The sequence below is a fragment of the Phasianus colchicus genome, chromosome 2 (assembly GCF_987193195.1).
Source record: "Phasianus colchicus chromosome 2, bPhaCol1.hap1.1, whole genome shotgun sequence".
NCBI lineage: Eukaryota > Metazoa > Chordata > Aves > Galliformes > Phasianidae > Phasianus > Phasianus colchicus.
The window spans coordinates 67,573,170-67,596,819 of record NC_143437.1 but is presented as its reverse complement, the minus strand read 5'-3'; the positions used below and the strand labels follow the sequence as shown (position 1 = coordinate 67,596,819).

Genomic DNA, 23,650 nt, shown 5'->3' with positions numbered 1-23,650 from the left:
AGACTGGGAAAAGAACTCCTTGAGAACAGCCCTGCAGAGAAGGTCTTGGAGAGTATGGCTGATGAAAAGCTTGACAGAGACCATCAGTTCACTATGGAAAAGAAATATATGGATAAAGTTAGAATATTCCCTACTATTTAGACAGAGAAAGTATATGACAAATTCTGGACATAAGCATGCAATGCCTGATTCCATAGGAAAGTAGAGTTCACATTCTAACTTCTTTGATGCAAATATAAATAGGCTAGAAGTCTGTGCTGTATTTCAAAACCAGAAGAGGTCTGTAGGTTTGAAGATGAAAGGTTTGGTGAAATGTATTTCGCCCTTTTTTTGGTACAGTAATTTATTTGTTAAAAAAGCATAGCTTTAGCTCTTCAAAGTTCTTAAAATTTACTTTACGTTCTGTCCCTCAAGCTCAGATGTTGACTGAAAAAATACAACACAGTGCTTGTAATTTTCCCAGTAGTTCAAAAAATGCTTGGGATGTTCCAACAACTGCACACTGAAACTCCTCTCTCCCTTTCCTGAACTCAGACAAAGTTTTTCCAATAGGTCACTTGTGACCAACTTATAAGATAGTTCAGGATCCATAATTCTCAAATAATTCTCTGTATGCAGTGACGAAGAACAGGGCCAAGTATTCATTGACACAGGAGTAGCAGCCCAGTTCTTGCTTCCAGTGCCCACAAAAAACAGCCACATATTCTGATTAAAGTGAAATTTTAAAACAAGAATGAGTGCAGAATAAAAGACATTTTTTGATAGGACTAGAATGCTTTCTTCAAAAGTTAGTAGATGTGACAAACTCCTTCAAATATAGTAAAAAAAAAAAAAAAAAAAAAAAGGATCTTGAGCCATGCTCATTCTTCACAGGAGTTCTGAACACACTGGATGAAAGGAAGACATTACTGCCATCAGCTTAGCAACTCAAGCACTCATCTTCGAAATATTTTTTTCAAGTTCACTCCAACACAGCACTGAATATTTTTCCCATTTCCCTAGCTTAAAGACAGAATGAATTTGAGTTCCATTCAATACGTGGTGTTTTTTAATTTTAGTTTCTCAAATTCAGCAGCCAAATTGAAATTGATTATACAGATTAGTTAGAAGCGGCAGCATAGTATCTCTCCAGACTCAAACAAATATTTTCAAGGGGAATGTCAGGGAAAGGATGAATCTTTTGGGGAGAAATGGGAAACAGCAGTAGGGAGAACACAACAACAAGTATGTCTTTGCTCCTCATCCTTCCCAATTTCTATTTGAAAAAAATCTGTAGCTTTGCCAAATTCCTTTCAAGAGGAGCCACAAGTTATTCTTTTCCTTCTTAGTCTCTCTCTCTCTCTCTCTCTTTGGGCTGCTGATCTTGAAATGATACTCTTTCCTTAGACATCTGCTGTGACAGACCCTACCCCTTGCTGCTGATGAACAAAATTGAAGATGCTGCAAGACTTCACCATCCAAGTGAATAAGAGAACTGTATAGTCAAGAAATGTTAAATATAAAGTTCCTTCAACTTACATTTGGCCATATCGCTATTTTTTCTCCTCTCAAAACAAGTTTTAATTTTTGGAGATATTTCACACACAAAAATTCCATGAAAAGTTCTTAAAATCGTATACTCTCCTGCATTTGACACAGACACACTGCCACACTAAGAAGCTACAGATGAAACTCAGTAAGCAGGTGAAATTGGATTTTGATTGTTCAATAATATCTAAAAAAAAAAAGAGAGCAAAAACTCTAAGGAATGCCAAGAATACTGAAATTTAATTTTCTTTCCTGGTGATTTTCTGAAACATCATTAGTCATACATGTAGAAATGCAAGCCAGCTAAAAGATTTTATGTTATCTTCATTGTACCCTATTGGATTTACTATTTCAGCTTTTTTCTTTTTTTTTCTTCCTTCTTTTTATTTTTATTTTTTAAGCAGCCAATCTTCCTGTTGAAGCACATGAAAAGGACTCCTCACAGCAATCTACTTTCTAAACAAATTTTAAATGCTCTTTGAAAACAAATTTATAGTTTTGCTCACTCTATTAACAACGAAGGAAGAAAAATACAAGGTACAAAGTACACATATCACCCACACATACAACTTGATAAAAAAGGTACTTCCTAGCCACAAGTATTTGCATTTATATTCATATTCAAAACAATATATAGATATTCAAAATAAATATCAGCAGTCAATTTAAACATTGTTAATATTTGTAATACATAACTTCAGGTCAGTTTATCTTGAGGCTTTTCCACAATGTTAAGTGACTCCTTTTTATACTGATGTAACGCTATCCACAGAAGGGGTCTACACAAGCACAAAGACTTTCAGTGATAATTCACTTGTTTTCCTTAACGATAACAAAACTAATAGAAGAAATGTTGCTATCTCTTTCCTACCTTCAATTGGTTTCTTGCACAGTATGCTAATATCTTCAGATATCTTTACATATCTTTGCACTGAAGCGCTCAGCCATCTATTATTGAGTGACTCAGGTTAAAGAAGTATGTGATTCCTTCAACTTGACCTTTTTGGAAGGGGTATCTATTTCACTGCATGTCTTACATATGAAAACAGTGAACAAGGATGGTACTGGGACTACAGGGCACTGTAGCTATAAAACCCTCCTGATCAATAAAAGATGCAAGAGAGCATGGTTGAAAAAACACTATGGCCAGTCATGCTGAGGCAGACAACCATTCCAGCGGAGTGTTTTCACAAATAAACTGTGGATTAAACTGAACAAAAAAAAATTTTGATCAGCTTCAGGTTGACAAAAATGATTAACTGCAAGTGGTATTAACTATTTTGCATAGACTACGTCTGAATAAATGTGGATCAGCAGCAGTATCATGTAGCATCTGACAGATGGAGTCAACTAAACCAAACTGCAGATGTTTGTTAAACTAGCAAATCAACAGCCTGCTCTGATGTATCAGGAGCAGAAATCAGATTCTAAACTTGAAGTAAAATGCTGCTGAACTTCAAAATGCTATTATTAGCCAGCAGTTCCTGTCAATCCAAAAATTAAATCCTCTTGTTAGCCAACAGGAGCATTCTGTTTAAAAATACAATTAATTTATCTACAAAATTGCTATCATATTATGTGCTTAACTGCATTATTGCAGTAAAGCTCCTACTGATATAAAGACACTAACCAAAAATTTCTTCACTCTGGGAAGGTCTGCTTCAAAGACTAACATTCCCGCAGTGCAAGAAGAGGGGAGGATACTTAATCTATCACCCTACTTACAACATACGTTTTTTCCTAGCAGTACACCATGTAAAAACATCTGCAGGGAAGGAATGAAGAAAACAGAGCTAAATTCTTCTCAATGGTGCCCACTGAAAGGATGAAGCAATGGACACAAATTAAAGCACATGAAATTCCATCTGGACACACGATAACGCTTTACAGTAAGGGCAAACACTGGAACAGGCTGCTCAAAGGGGCTGTCTCCATCAGGAGACAAAGCTCCAAACCCCAGCTGGACGTGGCTCTGCTGGGTGACCCACTCTGGGTGCCTCTACTTGAGTCCAGGACTTGGTCTACATGACCTCCATAGGTCCCTTTCAACTGCAACCACTCTGTGATAGTAGCAGCTGTCTGAGAAGGACCACAGCTGATTTTGCATACGCACCTCTGCAGCACAAGTAATAATAAGAATTTTCTCTTTAAAGAAAGAAAACTAGCACTACAAAGCAGATGCTAAATACTCTCTTAGAGAACAGTAAATATTAGTGTATGCCTTGGGAAAAGATTTCCCTTCCATGAGTAGCCAGGCTCTTGGGAGAGTAAGACACGCAATCCAGACAAATCTTAGATTTCTATCAGTATTGCTCAGTGTTGAATTGCAAATGAATCACCACAAAAATCTAATTTCACTTTTTAAAAGCATATTCTTTACTGAAGTTGTACTTCAGGTGGATAGCCAACTATACACTGTCACTTTCAGTTCTGCAAAATCATTTAACTGCATTTTTAGAAAAGAATATAAGTCCACCTGTGGAACAAATGTGTCCTAAGATCCCATCCAAAGAAAGATGAGTGTCAAAATGCATTAAGTCCTCAGTCAAAAAAGGCTCTTTGAGAAAATACTGTCAATACAGTATTTCACCACAAACAGATTTGATTGCTTTTCACCCTACTACATACTCTCAATATGAATCTTCTATTATGGTTAAGAAACAGGCTTTAAATAAAGCCAAGAAACAGAACCTGTGATATCCCACTGTTAGAGCTATAACAAGAACGGAGGTGATATGCAAATATCACTGACTGAGGAGATCACCTCCTGCAATTTTATAAAAAATCTACTTTCATTTCATAATTTCTGTGTGAACTAAAACTTTTTAGCATTGAACTTGCCTGTGATGATTATTCATGGCGGTGGAGGAAAAGCTGCACTGAACATCCATGCTTTAAGAAACCTGGATGGTGACAGTATCATTTTAGTGCCAGTTCTCTTCACTGTTTTTATAAATGATCTGGATGTAGTACTCAAGTGCATACTAAGTAAGATTGCAGATTATAGTAAACTGGGAGGAGCTGTTGACTTCCCTGAGGGCTGAGAGGCCCTGTAGAGAGAGATCTTGACAAACTGGGGTGCTGGGCAAGCATCAACCACATGAAGTTTAACAAGAGCAAGTGCTGGATTCTGCAGCTGGGATGCAGCAACCCTTTTGGTACATTTTTGGCAAAGATCTTCAGTCTGAGACTTGATGATTCACAGCAAAGTCTATGAGAATGTACTTTGCTACCAGTTTCAGTTTCAGCCCTTCCACATTCTGCAGCAGTCACTCTGCTACAGGGCACTGGTTGTAAGTCATATGTATGTCCATAAGGGAAATGGTAGAATTTTCTCTCGTTCTATTTTTTAAACTAATTTTTCATGCAGAAGTGGGAGGACAGAAAACAGACTGAAATCTAAACACAAAATTTTCCAGCACTGCCATGGCCAAGAACCACAGGAAAATAAACTCTTTCAATAGAGACATATTTTATAGAAGCAAACCTAATCCCAGTGGAGCCTAGTTTTGGAAAAGTTTATTGTAAGTATTAGCTTTAAAAATCAGTGCAGGTGCAAAAGGTTACTAAGGTAAGAAGAGACTTACATGTAGAACACACTGATTAGGAAGCAAAACCAAATTATGCAGTTGTAATCCCCAACCCCGTGTTCACTGCAATGCAAAAGAACTCTTTTACAGATCATCAAAAAGGAGACTGTTTCTAACCTATTACCGCAATTACAGATTAATTCTAATTTTTAGAATTTCAGTTAAATTAATAAGTTAATAAGCTGTGTCACCTAATCCTCCAATTTAACTTCTCCAAAAGATTACTTTTCAAACATATAATCACAGCCATTAAGGTAATGAAATTCTACAAGTATTTTATTACCAGTTACAGATAACAAAAGTGAAACAGAAAAAAAAAATGTAAAAGATTCAGAAAACTGAATGCCTCATTTGCTCATGAGTTATTTTAAGAGGCTATAAATTTACTTCTTGAAAACAAAGGCAAATGACGTGCTTGCTAAGAAAGTATTCCACTGACACAGACATGCAAAGGGGCAATGGGGACAGCAGAAAGAACTAATTAAGAGATTCACAAGCATAATTCTACAATTTTATCATCATCACCATGAGAACTGTTACATCTACTGACAGCAGAAATGCTAGACAAAAGTTTTAAGGTAGTACCACGGGAGAAAAAAAACATTATCAAGTATCAATTCAAATAAATGTTAATCTTTTGACTTTAATATGCAGGATTTCAAATTCATTACTCAGAATGGTGTGAATTACTGGATTCTGGTACACTCCAAGAATATTAAATAACTGTATTCTTAGTTGACTTATAACAACTCATTTTTCAGTACTGAAAACTTCCCGCATTCTCCAATAGAATTTATGATAAGCTGTATACTAATATTGAGATACTCTGAGATACAGACCTACTTTCTTAGAGTTGCCTGAACAAAAGCTTTATTCTATAAGAACACTCAATCACGACAACTGTGTTGTCTTATGTCAGCTCATATTAGGTTAAGTGTTCAAAACACTACATTTCTTACTTGGTTTCCTTCTTCTCCATTTCCCAGAGAAAACAGTGCTCCTTAACTGTAAATACCTTCGGAATTCTTGAACCTTACCTGCAATCTTCTGCCTTTCAGACATGCTTCTGTGGCACTCCTAAATACTAAATTATACTAAAACCACTTAGCAATATAGAAGCTGCCCTACTCCCCACTCAGTGCAGTATGCTGCCCTCAGATGAAGGTACAGCAAGACAGACATGCTAAGTTAGTTAAATCTGAAGCTCGTTTTAATTCTTCTATTTTTTTTCCCCTCTCAAAAATTCATTTCAAAAAGGGGAAACCCTGTATTCTTCACTGGTGACAAGGAATGAAGTCCCTCAAATTCAAAACCTATGCCCCTTCCCTCCACATAGGACCACAAGTGATGCTATGTAAGTATAAACCAGAGCTCAAGACAAGCAGAACTCTTAGGAAGCAAAGTGCACATTCAGACTGTTTCAATAGAAGGATTTACATGAATAACTTGTTAACATTTATGCTAACACAAGTCCTATCTTGTAAATAACACATGCATTTAGGAACACATAAACTTAACATAAGGAAATGCATCCACTATGTAAGTACTGCAACTGTGCTACTGTTCTATAAACAAATAATGCCTAATAAAACAACACTCTGTGCTGTGGTCTGCTGGCAGAGCTCTGCACTGACAGACAAGATTCCTGAACTCAATTCCAAGCTTTCAGGCTGTAGATTTGAAGTGCTTTGGTGCAGCTCAATCATTCCAACAAAAGCTTGTTGAATTACAGAGGGAAGTACAGTGCCATTCCAAAAATTTCACTAAGAAGTACAAAGAACACAACCCTTACAGGTATGTCAAAGTGCTCAAAGTGCTTTGGATTAAGCTTTTTTTTCTCCTTTTTTTTTTCTTTTTTTTTTTTTTTACTTCTAAGAGATATGCCTTCCTGTCTGTCTATGAAGATGCAAGCAATACATTTAGATTCTTTTATCATTTCTTTAGCCATCAATACATTACAGTAGGCACTGCACTAAAATGACTCATTTTATCCTTCTCGAGTTCTACGTGTCATTGCCTTCAGACTGTAGGAGCATCAAAACTGGTCACAACTATGTCTTTCATGCACTCTATCTATAGTTTGATAACAGAACTGACATTAGAGATGACCTAACAAGCTCCAGCTTTAAAGCTGCAACAAGTTTCATCCAACTCATCTCTAATATACCCTGGAAAAAAAAATACTTGACAACACCCTGGTCAATATCCATACATTACTTGCGTTAAAAATGTCAATACGACATTTCTTGCTAACAGATGGCAGAACTGCAATTAATGCCTGCCACGTTTGCTGCATTCACATTTGAACACCAGCCTACAATTATTATAAGAGGTTAATGTTACTTAGGCAGAACTCAAAGACCAAACAAATACCTTTCACTAAAGAAGCACTTTCACACAACAAAGTCTTGCTAGCAATTTCAACCCCCCATCCATGGCTAAGCAAAGCAAGATAACGTATGTTAAGGTCACATCACCTTCAGAAGGCAACAAAGAGCCAACTGATTTTTCTTTAAGCACACTGGAGGTACTGTCATTTGTCAGGCAAGCATTATTTGCTTTTCTGTTTCTTCCACAATCTACATGTTTGCAATGACTTCTATAAATACTTCATCAAAATTCTAAAATCAAAACACCACAAAACGAGAAAACCTCTCAAGCAACCCCCTCCCACCATCCCAAATAAACACATTCCAGTCCAACAAACCAGCATATTACCAGATGTTACTGTGTAATTTTTAACTTGCAAAAAAACCCATCCGCTTCCTTGTTGAGGGCTAATAATTTCTAAAACCACAGCCAATACATCATCTGCTAAAAAATCCCACCCAGATGCTCTTTGTTCTCAATTCAATTTTAAAATCTAATGTCCAATCTATTGCAGGGTGCAGTTATGGAATAAGGTTATATCCATATTATCTTCAGTCAACAACACAACTTGCCATGATAATCAGAAAGCCAAGAAAAGCCACTATCCAAAATACAAGACAAGCAAAAAGGCAGTCAAAAAATTAACATGAAAGAACAGAAAATATGCAATCTGATCAATGTAAGTCTTTACAGCTGAAGAAATCACCATTCATTTGAAACAGATTTTATTATTCAAATCAACTGAGAACTTTGCTGTAATTTACACAAATATAGTACACAGTTGCCCTTCTGTAGCTTTTTTAAAGACTCAATTAATGCCAACTTTGTAATCATAATTAATGTCTCGATTTCACAGAGTAGAAAATGAGAATGCTTTCTTCCAAATTATTGTGTGTGTTCAAACAACAAATTTTACATGACTTTACCATAGCACAAAAACAGTATTTGTATTATAGGAGGCTGTACAATTTCTGGCATCATAATTGACATTTCAAGAAATCCTGAGTATTTGTAGCACCCATAAAAAACAAACAAAAACACCCAACCCCCACCCAAAAAAGCACCTTCCACCTTAAAAATCTCCTTTTGCATAACATTAGCAAATATATGAATGAGAACTATGAGAACTTGTTTTAAAAAAAAGCCCACAAACTCTGAGCCCTGAATGCTGTTAACATCAGTGCAGTTATACTCTACAGCACTAGCAAGAAGAGGAAAATTACTACAAATTAACAACAACAATTCCTATATTTAATGTTATTTAAAAATCAAAGTGTTACCTAAGGCAATTACCTTGCAGCCTTTTAATATCTACAGGGAAAAGCCTAAGGGAAAATAATTGACTTTGCTAATTTTACCCTTGGCAATTATAAAATAGCTCTGCATTTCATTACGACTACAGAATTTCACATCTAATTGTCAGCCCCGAGAGAAGCAAAGAGATAAATGCATCATACGCAAGCTTAGACAAGAGTTTAATGGCACAATAAAATTATCTTGGTAGCAGTGGTATCAGGTAATGTTCAAATCCCCTTTAAATTCTAGATGCTACAACAATTATGCATGCCTAAATAGAGCTTATAGTCTACCATGGTCAGTGCCATGGACAATGCATGCTGCTCATTTCACCAGCCAATTTGCTGAGCTACCAAATGAGTGCTAGCAAAAAGCAGAACTGAGATTTTTACTTTTTCCATCAAAGAAAACAAAACATTATGAAGAAAAAAAGTCACAGTTATTTCACACTGCTGAAAAACAGATGCCAGATTTGAAAATTCATCATTTACAAAAGAATAAATACAGTATGTTTAAATCATTGCACCTGTCAAAAAATTTCTATAGCTTGTACTTCAATTTTTCTAACTTTGCTAGTAGGGTTAGACATATGAAAAAGAATAATTTACTAAATCAATCAGTTCCCATAATGGCATCCCACTTATCGTATCTAGAAGCTATGAAAGTATTTAGATGTCAGAAAAATGAAAAAAGTGCTAAAATGTTTTGGCAGGATTTTTCAGACATACAATATGATTACTTCTTAAAAAATAGTAAGGAAAAAAAGGGGGGAAAATATTTCTTTGCACTTGTGTTTCATTTCACTGTAGGCTTGTTTCCTGGCAAGCCTTAAGGGAGTTGTTGCTGCAATACTTAATGATGTAATAAATGCAAAGTAATAGGCATTGCATTTTATAAAATGTTTCCACAGAAGAGGAAACAACAACAACAAAAAATTAAGTAGAGTTAAATGCTTTGCTTTGTCTTGAGATTCTTATTATGTACTAAAAAAAATTAATGGACACAGATCAACAATAATTATTAAAACTAATTACCACCCATTTTTATTATGGTATAACTAAAACTCTTAACAAAACTTCTAAAAAATATTTACAATCGGTTCTCCCTGTAACAGCTTAACCCAATATTCAAGCAGACTGACACCTAATCTCCTGCCCCTTCTTCTGAACTTCAGCTCTACGCTATGAAATGACACCACATTTGTGAGACATTGTCATAATGATGATGAAAGCAGTATGGAAATATTCAACTATAACCATCATGAGGAACTTCAGAAAAAGTTAAAAACTATGGACTCATTAAGCTAAGGATTAAAACTGTGTTGATCATTGACAATCATGCACATGACATGTTTATTTTCCATTAAGATATGGCAGCAATGTTCACATGAATTAAGGTTTCCCTGTCAAGAAGAACAGTTTTCAGTCCACAAAACTCCAGCCATACATGTAGCTAGGTGTTACACTAGACTGCACAGGGATGCTCATGAATCTCTCCCCCACCATGACAAATTTTAAGAAGAAGCTACACAAAAAAATCAAGAATGATTTAGCGTAGCTGATTCTGTTTGTGGACAGGCAAACCAACCAGAAAGATGATTTCTCAAGTTTTCCATGAGATTCATTTTGTAAGATCACACATATACACAACTTGTTCATCATGAAAAACATTGCCTGTTAGGTTTGGTGGATTAGCTGTGTTGCAGATGCCTTTTGGAAGCCAGTACGTCCATGTTAATTGGGCAATCCAATACTCAAGGGCGACCAAATGCCTAAGAAAATAATTTTATTACCTGAGAGCTGCGTAGACAAGAGATTAAGTGTATTCCCTTATGAATTCTCTAAGACAGTCAAACTTTTCACAAAGCTGAAGGTGAAACAACAAACCAAAAGTGCCTTCAGATGGCAGCCTGTCAGAGGGGCTTTACTTCAAGGTGTCACAAGGATGCCACAGCATATAGTTAAAAACCACCAGACTAACCAGTCATTTATCACTACCTATAGCTACACTGCTTCAGAACATCCACTGAAGCTGTCAACACAGCAATCCTACAGGACAGTGGTAGACATTTGCAGCAGTAGCATCCTGTTAATCCATCCACAGCTACAGTATAAGCATGCTGATTTTTAAAGGATGTTCCATACATAAACAACACACCATAACTAAGCTGATTTTTTAATGGACTTCTGTTTTGGAAGATTTACTAATAGTTGCTTTGGCAGTAAAAGAATTTTTATTTTTTAATTTTACCTTGGTATTCTGTAACTGAGCAAGACTTGTACAAGCATTTGCTAACAGAAAATCTCCACTCAGAACAGCCATTTTATTCCCAAACTGCATATCCTTCAGCGGGCCATCACAGGACTTGAGCTCACCAATGTTCACTATGCCTCGATGCACCAGAAAGGCAGTGTGGATCAGTTCCGTTATCTCTGCAAGACTTCTTTGACTGAAAGTAAAGAATAAGCACAATTACTTTGAAGCTATGAATAAAATAAAGATTTCAGGGGAAAAAAAAAAAGGCCATGCTATATACTAAGCAAATGTTTATTTATTTCCAGACGCAATATTAAGCATAGAGAGAATCACATCACACTACCAAGCATTTCCAGATAGGCTGCTGGTACCATTGGTTCTGTTTGGGGGAATACTGCCCTTTGTTTGTATTCTCTTTGTTTGAAAACAAAGCTAAGTAATCAATATGGTTCTCATCACATTTTCTTTTTAGTTTTGTCTTCAGAAGCTTGAGGGACAACAGCATGAAGAAATTAGAATAATAGAATCACAGAATCACTCAGGTTGGAAAAGACCATAAAGAACATCAAGTCCAACCACAACCTAACCACACTACCCTAACTCTAACAACTCTCTGTAAATCATGTTCCCGAGCATCACATCCAAACGGTTTTTAAACACATCAGGGATGGTGACTCAACCACCTCCCTATTCCAGGGAGCCTATTCCAGTGCTTAAATTGCCAAACAGAAAGTGTCAATGGGAATGAACAAAGGACAAGCAAGCTAAAGTGAACACTGTAAGAATGCTACAGTAAATGACTACTCAAATTAGAGTTAAATTAATAACAGGATACTTTGCAGTTCCATAACATCGAGGGGGGTGGGAGAGAGCCAGACATTTCATATGGTGCAGTAGTGACATTTCACTAGTCAGAAGACACAGTGATTCTTGTTCAGCACAGGAACAGGTCAGATTTTATTTGGGTAACTTCACAAATTATTTCTCATTCCAGCTCACAGTGTGCTACACTCTGAATTCTGGAGCTTCATCCCTGTGAGAACACTCACACCAGGCACAATATTTTCACTTTCCTGAGATGAGACTTGCCCTCTATTTTCACTTTTTTTTTTTTTTGGAAAAGGCATGAGAAGAGTCAGGAAACCAGTCCTCTCTCCTCATCCTAATTTGGTGCTGTACCCTAGTGACTGCCCCAGGGGCCCCAGGATGAGACCCTCCCTTGCTCCCACACACAGCAAGTGATGAGCTGACAGCAGGCAGAGACGAGGGAACAGAGCAGCAGGCAGCAGCACTTTGTCCTGCTGGTTCTGCTCAGCTAGATATGCACAGGGCTGCCCTGATGGAATCATCAGCGTGTTCACGTTTCTTCTGATTCAAGCAGTTCCCTCTGTGTCACAGAGACTTAATGTTATCAGCAAAAACATAATGTACATCCTTGATTATAAGGTCTTTAAGTTGAATTGCAATCTAGTACAATAGTACTGGTGAGGCAGTGGCACAGGCTGCCCAGGGAGGTGGTGGAGTCACCACCCCTGAAGGTGTTCAGAATACACGTAGATGTGGCACTGAGGGACGTGGTTGTTAGTGGGCACAGTGGTAATGGGCTGGAAGTTGGACTAGGTGACCCTAGTGGTCTTTTCAGCTTTAATGATTCTGTGATTCTGTTAAGAGCACGGTGTGCTCCCTGTGCTTATTCCAAAGTGGCCAAGCCCCGATTTACTGAGTAAATAAACTACCTCACATGTTCACGTATCCATGTAGCTGCACATATGAATATACAGGTTAGGTTCCGGTTCAGCACTTGCAAAGCACTGAGTAAATCAATATTTTTCCTGTGGCTGGTGCAGATGTGTTGCACCCACCTAAATGACCTGAATGTAACTAACCTCCTGCCTCAAATGACTGCAGACACAGCGATGCCCAGCAGCACCTGCTTCGGGCCCGCAAGCTGTGGCAGCCAGCAGAACAAGAAACCAGCAAAGCCACGTGAGCTGCTGCAGCACAGCAGGGTGGCTGAGTGGGAAAAGGGGAAGCTGTAGTCCCCAGCGTGTTTTGTCACACAGAAAGCAAAGTTGTTTTAAAAGTCACCATTTTTGCTTCATGTGAAGAAAATGTGAAAACAAAACAGCTGGCCATTCTCCCTTTAGACAGGAAAATTGGAGGTTGATAGTGTTTTTCAAAGAGGAAAAGCAGCCTCTACAGCCTTCATCCACAGAGCGGTACTGTAATCACTGCTGGCTTGTCTCTAACAAAGGGTTAACAGAATTGCCAGCTTGGAGGAAAAGACTAACAAGACATCCCAACGCTCCTGCTGTCACTGTCACAGCAGCCCTTGGAGGAAATGTCCCTATCAATTCGGTTTATCAGATGGACAGCTGATCAACATGAAACAGCTTTGCTCTGGGCAGACTGAGCTGAGCTACCTGGCATGAATAGCAATGAGGGCCCGCTGCCCGCAGCCAGCCCTGCCACCTCAGGCTGCGCAGATCCCGGGACATATGGGGATCCCTGGTGATGAGCACAGCGCTGTCGCCAGCTCCAGTGATGGTTCATTTCCCCCAGCTGAAAGCAGACATTAATATCCTGAGGAGACTGGGCCCGCCTCTGCGACCTCCAGCCATTGAAGCAAAGCAGCGACTGTCCCATTTCTTCCTTTAATAAGCTTTTAATGAAGGAAATCAAAATCTCCTCTTTGACTTCAGCATTGCTCTTCATGAAAAGGTTACACAAATACATCAGTGTCATGCTTTCCAAATGCACAGGATCTAGATGTTTTCATTTCATTTTTTTATAATCCATTTGTTCTTGTAACGATACTCGTATTATTTGTGCTAACAGGAGAACCATATTATGGAGATAATCTGCATCTAATCCTGATCTTACACACTGCTCTGCTACTCTCTCTCTTGAGCCAGCTAAAGATAGAAGAAACAAAGCCACTGTAGAAATCCCAGGCAATGCCTTTCCTAACATCTTTCTGTGATAACACTCACAATACTGAGGCACTACAATGGACTCCACGGTGCTGCTATGGATACAAAGGAGGTCTTGACATGACTTTGGAAAGTACAGCACCCAACAAACAAGCACACACACAAAAAAACCAAACTAAAACAAATCAACACACAACACTGTTATGAACTTGCTACTGAATGCCCGAAGCGATACTATACGCAGCTTTCTCAATCTGAGGTACAATTCAGCAATTCAATAGTTCTGTATTTGAAAGCACATAATCCCCACATACAAAAAGCTAACGTTGGAAGAAATGCTGGACTTATGACAGAAATATCTGACAAGAGTACCAAGGCAGAACAATAGGGCAACCAGATTATGAACTCCTGCTGCTTCCATTCTCATATAACAAAAAGGGAGTGCAGTAGCCACCAGAATCACTGACATCACAGGGTACTACCCAGAAAACAATCAGCTTTTTATATTTTTTTTTCCCAATATGCACAGCCTGTGCATTGTTAAAACAGAAGCAGAAGTGTTTTTTCATCAAAATGCCAACAAACTTCCATTTATCTTTCATGGCCTTTGCCACTAAAGCAAGGACATACTGCAAACCACCACCAACTGCCCCAGAGACCCAAATTCTAGGCATCACACCGCAAGAGATTGTATTATTTCAAGCTCCACAAATCACTCAATCTCCTCTTTCTCCCTTCCCAGAAAACGACCCAAATGTAGTGATGTAATTCCAGACAGGATGGTACAGAGGCTTGACAGAACATGGGGTACCTTAACAAGAAGTTTTGATGGGTCACAGTCAAACAGGCACAAGTTCCGCTGTTAGCTGCATTACCTAAGCGGAGTTAGGTGTGAAAAACAGTCCCCTCCCTCCACCTCAACTAAGAGAATCACAGGATGGGACTTCTGTACCCAACCAGCCCAAGCCCTGCTCCAGCAGGGACACTCACAGCAGGGTGCCCAGGCCCACAGCCTGGCAGCTTCTGAAGATCTCCATGGAGGAGAGAGCCTGTGGGCAGCCTATGAGCAGGACAGGACATACTGGTTCATTAGCCTTTCAAGCCAATTACTGTCTGCAGTTTCAGTGAATATCTATTTCCTCTCTTCCAGTCTTTAATAAGATCCTTGAGTTTGTTTATAGTTCTTTTCTTGCTCTACTCTTCATGTAAATCTCAATTCAGAGCCTTTTATTGCCTGAGGCATATAAAATGGGGTAGCATCAACATTGTTTCTTGGGTTTTTTGCTCACTCCTTGTTCATGCAAGTTTAGAGCGCCTGTAACTAATCTAAATGTGTATAAAACAGCACCTCATGGCTGAAAATGTCCTGAAAAGTAGAAAGGAAACACTGATATTTGTAAGAGTCAGTAACAACACCTTCTCAGCAAGGTCTGCAACTATGCTGACTCTGGGACTGTGAAACAGTAGCTTGCAGGAAAATACTAGGAAGACACAAAATTGAGTTACATAGTGTTGCATCCCACATCAGAATAAGGAGAGCTATTTCTGTTCTTTGCTCCCTTGCCCCAGTAAATTCAACACAGACCTTTGGCATTCAAGCATGTTTTGGTGAAATCTGATAAACTGCTGAGCATATTTCAACAAATCCTTTAGATCTGCCCTTATAAACCAACCCAGGAGGTGCAAAAGAGTGCTGCTGTGACACCATCAGTCCGGGGAAGGAAAACAGCTTCTGTATGAAACTCACACACAGGTAGGCACCAGACCCATGGAGAAAAATAAGGCAAACACTTAGTTAATATGCTCTGACCTCAAAAGAAAAGGGAAAGAAAAAAAAAAAAAAAAAAAAGAAGCTATGATGATATTATTACAAAGAGGAGTATCTCATGAAGGCTTCAACACATTTGTTGAATCCTATACAAAACTGTACAAAATGGCAAGGTTGACTGGTAAAATATTGCAACAAAATTCTGTGAAAATAAAAATAGGTTTTTAAAACAAATTTCCCATGCAACTTTTAAAAACAAATTTTTCAGTGCCGAATTTCAGTGCTGTTTGTCATCTGTGTTATCACAAAATACTTGCAGCTATGAAATCTTAGTGGGCATGATCTCTTCAGAAGTTCTTACAAGCAACTTCAATCCCTAATTTCAAGTCCTACTCTAAAGAGAAAATAGCACTGTGCACAATATATAAAATAAAAACATTAAACAGCTCAATTGATCTGCTGCGAACAAAGAAGCATTTCAAGTTGAATACTCTGCAGTATTTTGATGGAAACTCAAACTCTCAGTAACAGCTGTAAAGTATGAGTCAGTTTACCTTTCCTCATGAGCTAACTTTCAGAAATATACTGCCCCTCTCAAAGGAAGATAGGTTACACAAGGAACCACTTAATAGATTAAAATTATGTTAATATTAAGGATAATATTTCACATAAATGGACCAAATAAACAAAGAATAATGCTAGCTACTAAAACCCACATTCTGAATTTCTCAGCAATGAACACAACTGCTTAGAATGAAGACAATGCAGAACAGAGATTAAAAATTCTATAAGAACTGTCATCATAGAACCTTTTATTAAAAGGTAACTAACACTGCACACCCAAGATTTGAAGATTCTGTCTGTGATTGTCAATGCAATAGCTTCCTTCCCTTCCATACACAAAGGATTAATTTGAATGTACATTCAGGATTTTTTAAATAAATACACTAAAAAATATCAGCACCTATTCCAGTTGAGTGAAAACTATAATAATCTATATTAAAAAAATAATATATAAAGTAATATAATAATATATAATATATATAATAATCTATAACTAAGAAACTAAAAAACTATAAAAGCATTTAAGAAATAATTAAAATTATAATTCTAACACTGACAATGTATTTTGGTAGAACCTGATTTCTGATGCAGTATTTGTGACCAATGAACAGAAAGAATAAAACATTTATAAGGACAAAACATTGCACAAGTTAAATTTAATTGATTCTGTTTGCTGTGGTCATAATGCTGCATCAACATAACACACTTATTCACACATTAAAAATGGGGGGGGAGGGAATTTTACAGTTTTTTCCCCATTAATCTGTCAAAGCCAACACCATACTTAATAAAATCATTATTGAATTATTTAACATTACCAACATTATTTAACATTGGTTAAATTAGCCAACATGTATGGCAGGTGCTGTGGTTTCACTAGCAGGAAAAGACTTTAGGATGAAACAGAAGACTTAAGCCAAGTATTCTGGCATGGCCACAGTACATGCCCTTTTACCTGCAGAAAGTACCTATCCACTGTTATCCTTTAACAAGGTCAAAGACTAAGACCTCTGTGATTCCTCCTATCTTGGTCTCTAGGCTATTGTCATCTTCTATCTGAGGGATAAATTAAGTTTAAATACATTGGTTCTATGAAGTTTATTAAGTATGCTGATAATTGCACTCCTGTTTATCAATTTATTTTCAGACTTGCTGCCCACCTTACCTTACTCTTCTTTTTCCCATCTTAGCATCACAAAAAATTTTGAAGTACAACTTCTACCCATACTTGTCCATATATTTTCTTTTATCCTTGCAAAGAGTTTTTATTCTTGTAAAGAGCTTTTTTCTGTATTTTGCCCACCACTGAAATGCTGTTTCATTCTTGTTCCCCTCCAATTTACTTTAGCAAGCTCTTCCCTCATCCTTTTGTGGAATTTGAAAATGTTTTCTGATGTTTAAGTTGACTTGATGTTGACTTGAATTCAGTACAACTGTTTCCCCAAGCATTGTGCATGGACAGCATCCTGTTCCAGTTCTTCATACAGGAATCACGTACTATAATCCCCATTTTAAAATCAATGTGGGAAGAATGATGCTTCCAAAATGAATTACAGCTGTCAGATGCAGCATTGTTTTTTTACAAGGCAAATATCAAGTCTTAAACTTCTAGTAAATAAAAGACAAGTTGAAATTCTAGTTGCTGACTGCTGCAGATCATATCAAGAGCCACGCAGACCATATCAAGTGCAACGATCAAGTCATACCAAGAGCTAAAATGTTTACTTCCTTGAAGAGCTACTTCCCTCATTTGGTAAATATATTACATGAGAATTTACTGATATTCAGTAATTTATATTGGCAATATAATGTATTGTCAATATCGTGTATTTCTAAAAGAAAATTTCCTATCTCAAGAAATGTTAGATTCAACTTGAATTTTCTGCTAAAACTTTAATTTGCTAAAAAGAATTCCTACCAGAACAAATAATTTAGGTACAAGCGTACATATGATCTAAATACATTTCTTACACAAAAACAATATAATCATAGCCAAAGCAGTATACAAGCATTTCTTATAAATATAACATGTAATATTCAGATGTATATAACATCGTAAGTAAGTGTTATTTTCAAAGATAAAACAAGCTGAAACCAATAGATAAATTAGACAGTAATACACAAACAGCTTTTGGATACTGTTCAAGAATATTTTGCTATATAACCAAAAAGCCACAATTCCCTAGTCAGGAAGACTAAGCTGATTAAAAGCAAAACAGAAAGCCAAAAAACTGTTGCCTAGACAAAGCCAAACCAGCTATAATTCCCTTCCTCTCCGTCTGAAACAACCTGAAAAATGGATGGAACAAATGCAAATCAGAGAAACTAGGCAAGGAAGGAAACTGACAAAAGGAACAAGAAAATGTAAAGATGGGCATGAAACTAAGCAAAGGCAATTTAGAAATGATACACTAAAACCCCCTCAAAGTCAAAAGAATTTTAAGCATTGCATTGGTCCATTAGGTTGGGTTTGGCAGAAACATAACAGAAAGGCACAGGATTTTAGGAAGTCTGTTATATTTCTAAGTGTTACATTTACACAGCCAGGTACAAATATCTTCTAGACCAGTAGTATATAATAATGCTCATAAACAGCAGTGGTTACGATTTTATAGTCAGTAGGTCCAAAGAAATTGCACTCTGGAGAGAAGACAAGAGGAAAGGAATGACATAGCGGATAAACAGCAAGGAGAATGAATTGACCTCAATACAAAATAAGCCAAGCTGGTTCAATATGCTTTTCTCAAGTCCTAAACACATTAGGAAAAAGCAAATGAAACAAACAAACAAATGCCCACAGTCAAAAGATCTTAGGTAGAATTACAGAAGGCAGACCATACACTTGCAGGACAAAGGACTGTTTTCAAAAGAAAACACTCCCAGTCTGTGCACACTTAAGGGTTCGAAGTGTGGGAGGGAAGCAGAGGAAGAGATCATCTTAAATAATCAGCCAGATCTAACAGGATTACACAAGATACCACTGTAGTCAAAACAGGCTAATACAATACACAATGAATTAAGGTAAAAATGCCAGCAGAAGCAGAGTTTCTACCAATTCTTGGTTTCTGATACTAGTCAAATAATTACTGGGAGATTGCACTTCATTGAGGAGGAATTAGGGAAAGCCAAAAAAAGATTTTGGGAAGAGTTCCGCTACCAATCAGAGTAACATAAAACACATTCCAATGAGAAACTCCACCATTTAACATAAAGAGAAAGCTGGTATTGAATCTGTAGACTGATCTGTTCACAGCTATTTAAAGAAAATGTACATACCTAGACTTTAGAAACAAATTTAAGGGAAGGAAATATCTGGATTATCATAGGACTGTTAGAATCATAGAATGGATTGGGTTGGAAGTGACCACAAGGATCACCAAGTACCCTGCTGCAGGCAGGGTTGCCAACCACTAGATGAAGTACTAGTCAGGTTGCCCAGGGCCCCATTCAGCCTGGCCTTGAACCCCATGTTGTGGGGCATCCATAATCTCTCCAGGCAACTTATTCCAGTACTTCATCATCCTCAGTAAAAAACTTCCCCCTGATACCTAATCTAAATCTTCCCTCCTTTACTTTAAAACTGTTGTCCTCTCACTATTTACCCATGGAAAAGGTTGATTTCCCTCATGTTTATAATCTCCCTTTAAATATTGGAAGTCTGTAATGAGGTCTCCCCGAAGCCTTCTCTTCTACAGACTGAACAAGCCCAGCTCCTTCAACTTGTCTTCACAGGAGAGGTGCTCCAGCCCTCTGATCACCTTCATAGCCTTCCCCTGGACCCTCTCCAAAAGCTCAACATCTTTCCAATGCAGCACTGCAGATGGGGCTTCATGAGGACAGAGGAGAGAGGGACAATCATCTTCCATGCCCTGTTGGCCACCCCTCTTCTGATGCAGCCCAGCATACCATTGGCCTTCTAGGCTGCAAGCACACACTGCTGGCTCATGTTATGTTTTTCATCTACCAGGACCCCCTAGTCCTTCTCAGCAGGACTACTCTTAAGGAATTCTTCCAGTCTGCATACATATCCAGGATTACCCTGACCCAAGTGCAAAACCTAGCACTTTGCTTTGATGAACCTCATTAAGTTCATATGGGGCCACTTTTGGAGTTTTTCAAAGTGATGTTTCCCTTTTTCCAGTCACAAGGGACTTCACCTGGCAGTCACTGCTTTTCAAATATGACGCAGAGTGGCTCCTTTAGGACCCAGGGATGCATGTAATCCAGCCCCATAGACTTGTACATACTCAGTTTCGTGAGGCACTTGCTCTGCCCTTGCAGTGGGGGGGGTGTTTGCTCCCCCAATTTCCACTGAGATTATCAGGCAAAGATAAAACACAATCCAGTAGCTTGAAACTAAGCAAATTTAGAAAAGAATGAGGTGAAAGTACTTTCCAAAAGGAGTACCAGGAGTAACGATGGACTCTACAACACTGGCAAAACTGAAGATGATGCTTCATGAAATCCCACTGAAGTATAAGAATTGGAGCTGATTAAAGTTGGGGAAATCCTATGACCTGTTTTGTATTGCTGATCTATGATGTCTGTTATTCATGTACTGTAAAGCCAAGGGAGGAAAACTTCAGAAAACAAGCAAACAACAACTAAGATTTGGCACCACTTAGCAGTGGTCCCTGTATTTAAAAATTTACTATTGGAGAGTAGCCTATTTTCTTTTAAGGATGCACAGACATTTTCAGGATTGGGATTTCTGAATGCATTTCAGCCACCTTGTTCGGCAGACTGCAAAAGCAGGACTACTTTGCTCAGAAGAGTTACCTTGCATTCATAGTACAGGATCATCCAAAGCCACCAGCAGGCTGGGAACCTGTCCTGCTAACACAGCTTACTTCTATCTTGCTGCAAACAATAAATGTTTAAAAAACAAACAAAAAAAAAACAACAAAAAAAAACATAACAAAAAAACAAAACAAAAAAAAAATGTTCTACAAGAGGAAACAACCTTTGTCCAGAATTCATGTTCATCTTCACACATTCAGGCACTCACGTTGGTAACACGATGTATTTGGCATTGTACTCTCACAAAAAAAAAACAACAAAAAAAACAACAAACAAACGAGATAAAGCAAAACTGAGACCATCTACAAAATTATTTTATGTATATAAGGGTATATATTTTATCTAAGTATACATACTTTCTTTAATCACAATTTTTCATATAACCATTTGGGGGTTCTAGCCATGCAAGTCACATTTATTAAAGGCAGCATGTCAAATAAGAGTTGACAATTACAGGCTATATCAATACACATTATGCCAGATGGTAATGAGCCATACACAAAGGGCCAGCCATCCAAAATAATCACACCATTTTCCACAGAAATGTTGAAGAGGTTATGGTTTATTACACAGTGCTCATTAGATATACAGTGGCAGCATTAGCAATTTTTCCTTCATTTGTGTCTCATTTAAGACTCTGCCCCCGCAAGCCCATTCAAATTAGTACACAAGGTTAAAATCATTATGGTCAGAGGGAAAAAAACTAAACCACATTTTTATTTTATAGTAATGGTGGATCAAAAGTCCCTGGAATCTATTCTTCTCTGATCTATTATCTAACACAGGATTCTAAAAAGAGTAAAAGCTACTGTAAGCAGAGACTTGTCATGAAGATAGACTATTTTAACTGAGCAAGCTCCACATAACACTTAGTGAAAACAACAGTTAAGTTGTGACACCATGTGACAAAAGTCATAAAACTAAAAGGTGAAACTGAACTTTCAGTTTTGAACATTCCTATCTGCATTTCAATTTGTTGCTTTGACAGCACAGAAAATTCAAGTATCCAGAAGGCCACTTTCAGAGTAGGTTAGAAGCACAGTTGCCTGAAATAACAAGAGTGCCACCTTTGAGAAAAAAATTACAAGGTATGATTTAAAGCACCTTTCGACCCAGCTGCATGTGCTGATTCACAGCTAAAATCGTTTGCTGGAGACATTTTCCTGCCTGTCCAGTTTATAGAAGTACATGAGTGAAAAGATGTTTTGAGGTCAATGCGAATATTTGCCAGCACTAAAAAGGATGAGTCTTATCAATTAAAAACATGCAGATGTTTCCAAGCCACTAAGTGACAGTGAGTATTCAGAAGTCAAAAAAAAAACCAACAAAAAACACAAAACCCAAACTGTGGAAGAGATGGAAGAATTGAGCACGGCAAGCATCAGCTGACAACAGGAGTGAAAAGAATAAGCATTTTGGTCCACGCTCCTGAAGAACGTCATACTTAACAAGGTCTTACAGATAAATAAATATAATAGAAAAATCCATCTAAAACCAGTTTTAAACTTTCTTCCTGTTCTTATCTACATCTGCCTTACAACCTGTGCCTGCTGCCAGCCAGCTCCTATGCCAGCACACAGATTACCTCTTCAGACAGCCGGAGCACCCAAGCACGAAAGCCAGAGTTGTCTTCTGATATCCTCTGGACTAAGGGGATTGATGTTCTATTTTGTATGCCAACCCTCAGCCTTTCCAGAGAGGACTTTTCCTCTCCTGCCAATTAATCCACTTCTTCATTGCCAAAGGGATGTTAACTTCTGCAGAGATCATTCTAGACCACCTAGTAAAGCCAACAACCAAATTTCAGCACTGGACAAAAAATGCTTCCATTGACTCTGCAGATGAAATTTGTCTGTCAGAAGTCATAGCTTATGTATGCTATACAAATGCACTGGCTATACCTGCACGTTCACCACTGGCCTCAGTGAATTTTATTTATTTATTTGCATTTTTTACTCCTATGACAGAAACACGCCTCTAATATGAAATGGGCATTTTATGAAAACCACCAAACGAGGGATAGAGGGTGATGTGTCTGAAGCTGAAGACCTCTGCTCAACAATCAATGCTGTTGCTAATCTTGAAGAAAAAAAAGTACTGCTGCTCCCTTAAAAGAGCTGTACAAACTTGGAAAAAATATGAAGATAAAAATGTTTAAACTTGATCAAATGCAAGAAGATCAAATCAAAAGGTGTATTTTAAAGGTGAGCTAGTATAAGGATCTTCTGGCTTACTGAAGGGAGTGAGTTGCACGTTTTATAACCAGGAGTCCAAAAAATGGGAAGATAGGAAGAGAACAAAAGCTTCAGCAACAGTCGTGGTAGCATGAGAAAATTAGATACATAATGCAAGGAGAGAAAGTAAGACACAGAACTGAAAAAAGTATTGTGAAGAAAACACTCAAAAGATGAGGCATAAACTAAATAATTTGTGAATTGTATGACTGTGTTACCACTAAAACAGAAGTCGAATGGAACATGGCAATGAAGAAAATCAGGAATTTTGTTATGCAAATTCTCTTACAACAGCAGCATGGTCAGTCAGAC

General features: G+C 37.7%; 1 protein-coding gene across 3 annotated transcripts in view; it reads right to left on the bottom strand.

Moving 5' to 3' along the window:
- PDSS2 (decaprenyl diphosphate synthase subunit 2) overlaps positions 1-23,650 on the bottom strand; it is a 113,883-nt gene that overhangs the window by 29,477 nt on the left and 60,756 nt on the right. For all 3 annotated transcript variants that reach the window (XR_016464419.1, XM_090135917.1, XM_031611106.2), the window contains exon 3: positions 11,034-11,232. Coding sequence is in view for 2 of the 3 variants with exons in the window: in XM_090135917.1 (XP_089992043.1) it covers positions 11,034-11,232 (199 nt within the window). In the remaining variant the exon portion in view is untranslated. The remainder of the gene's footprint in view (positions 1-11,033; positions 11,233-23,650) is intronic.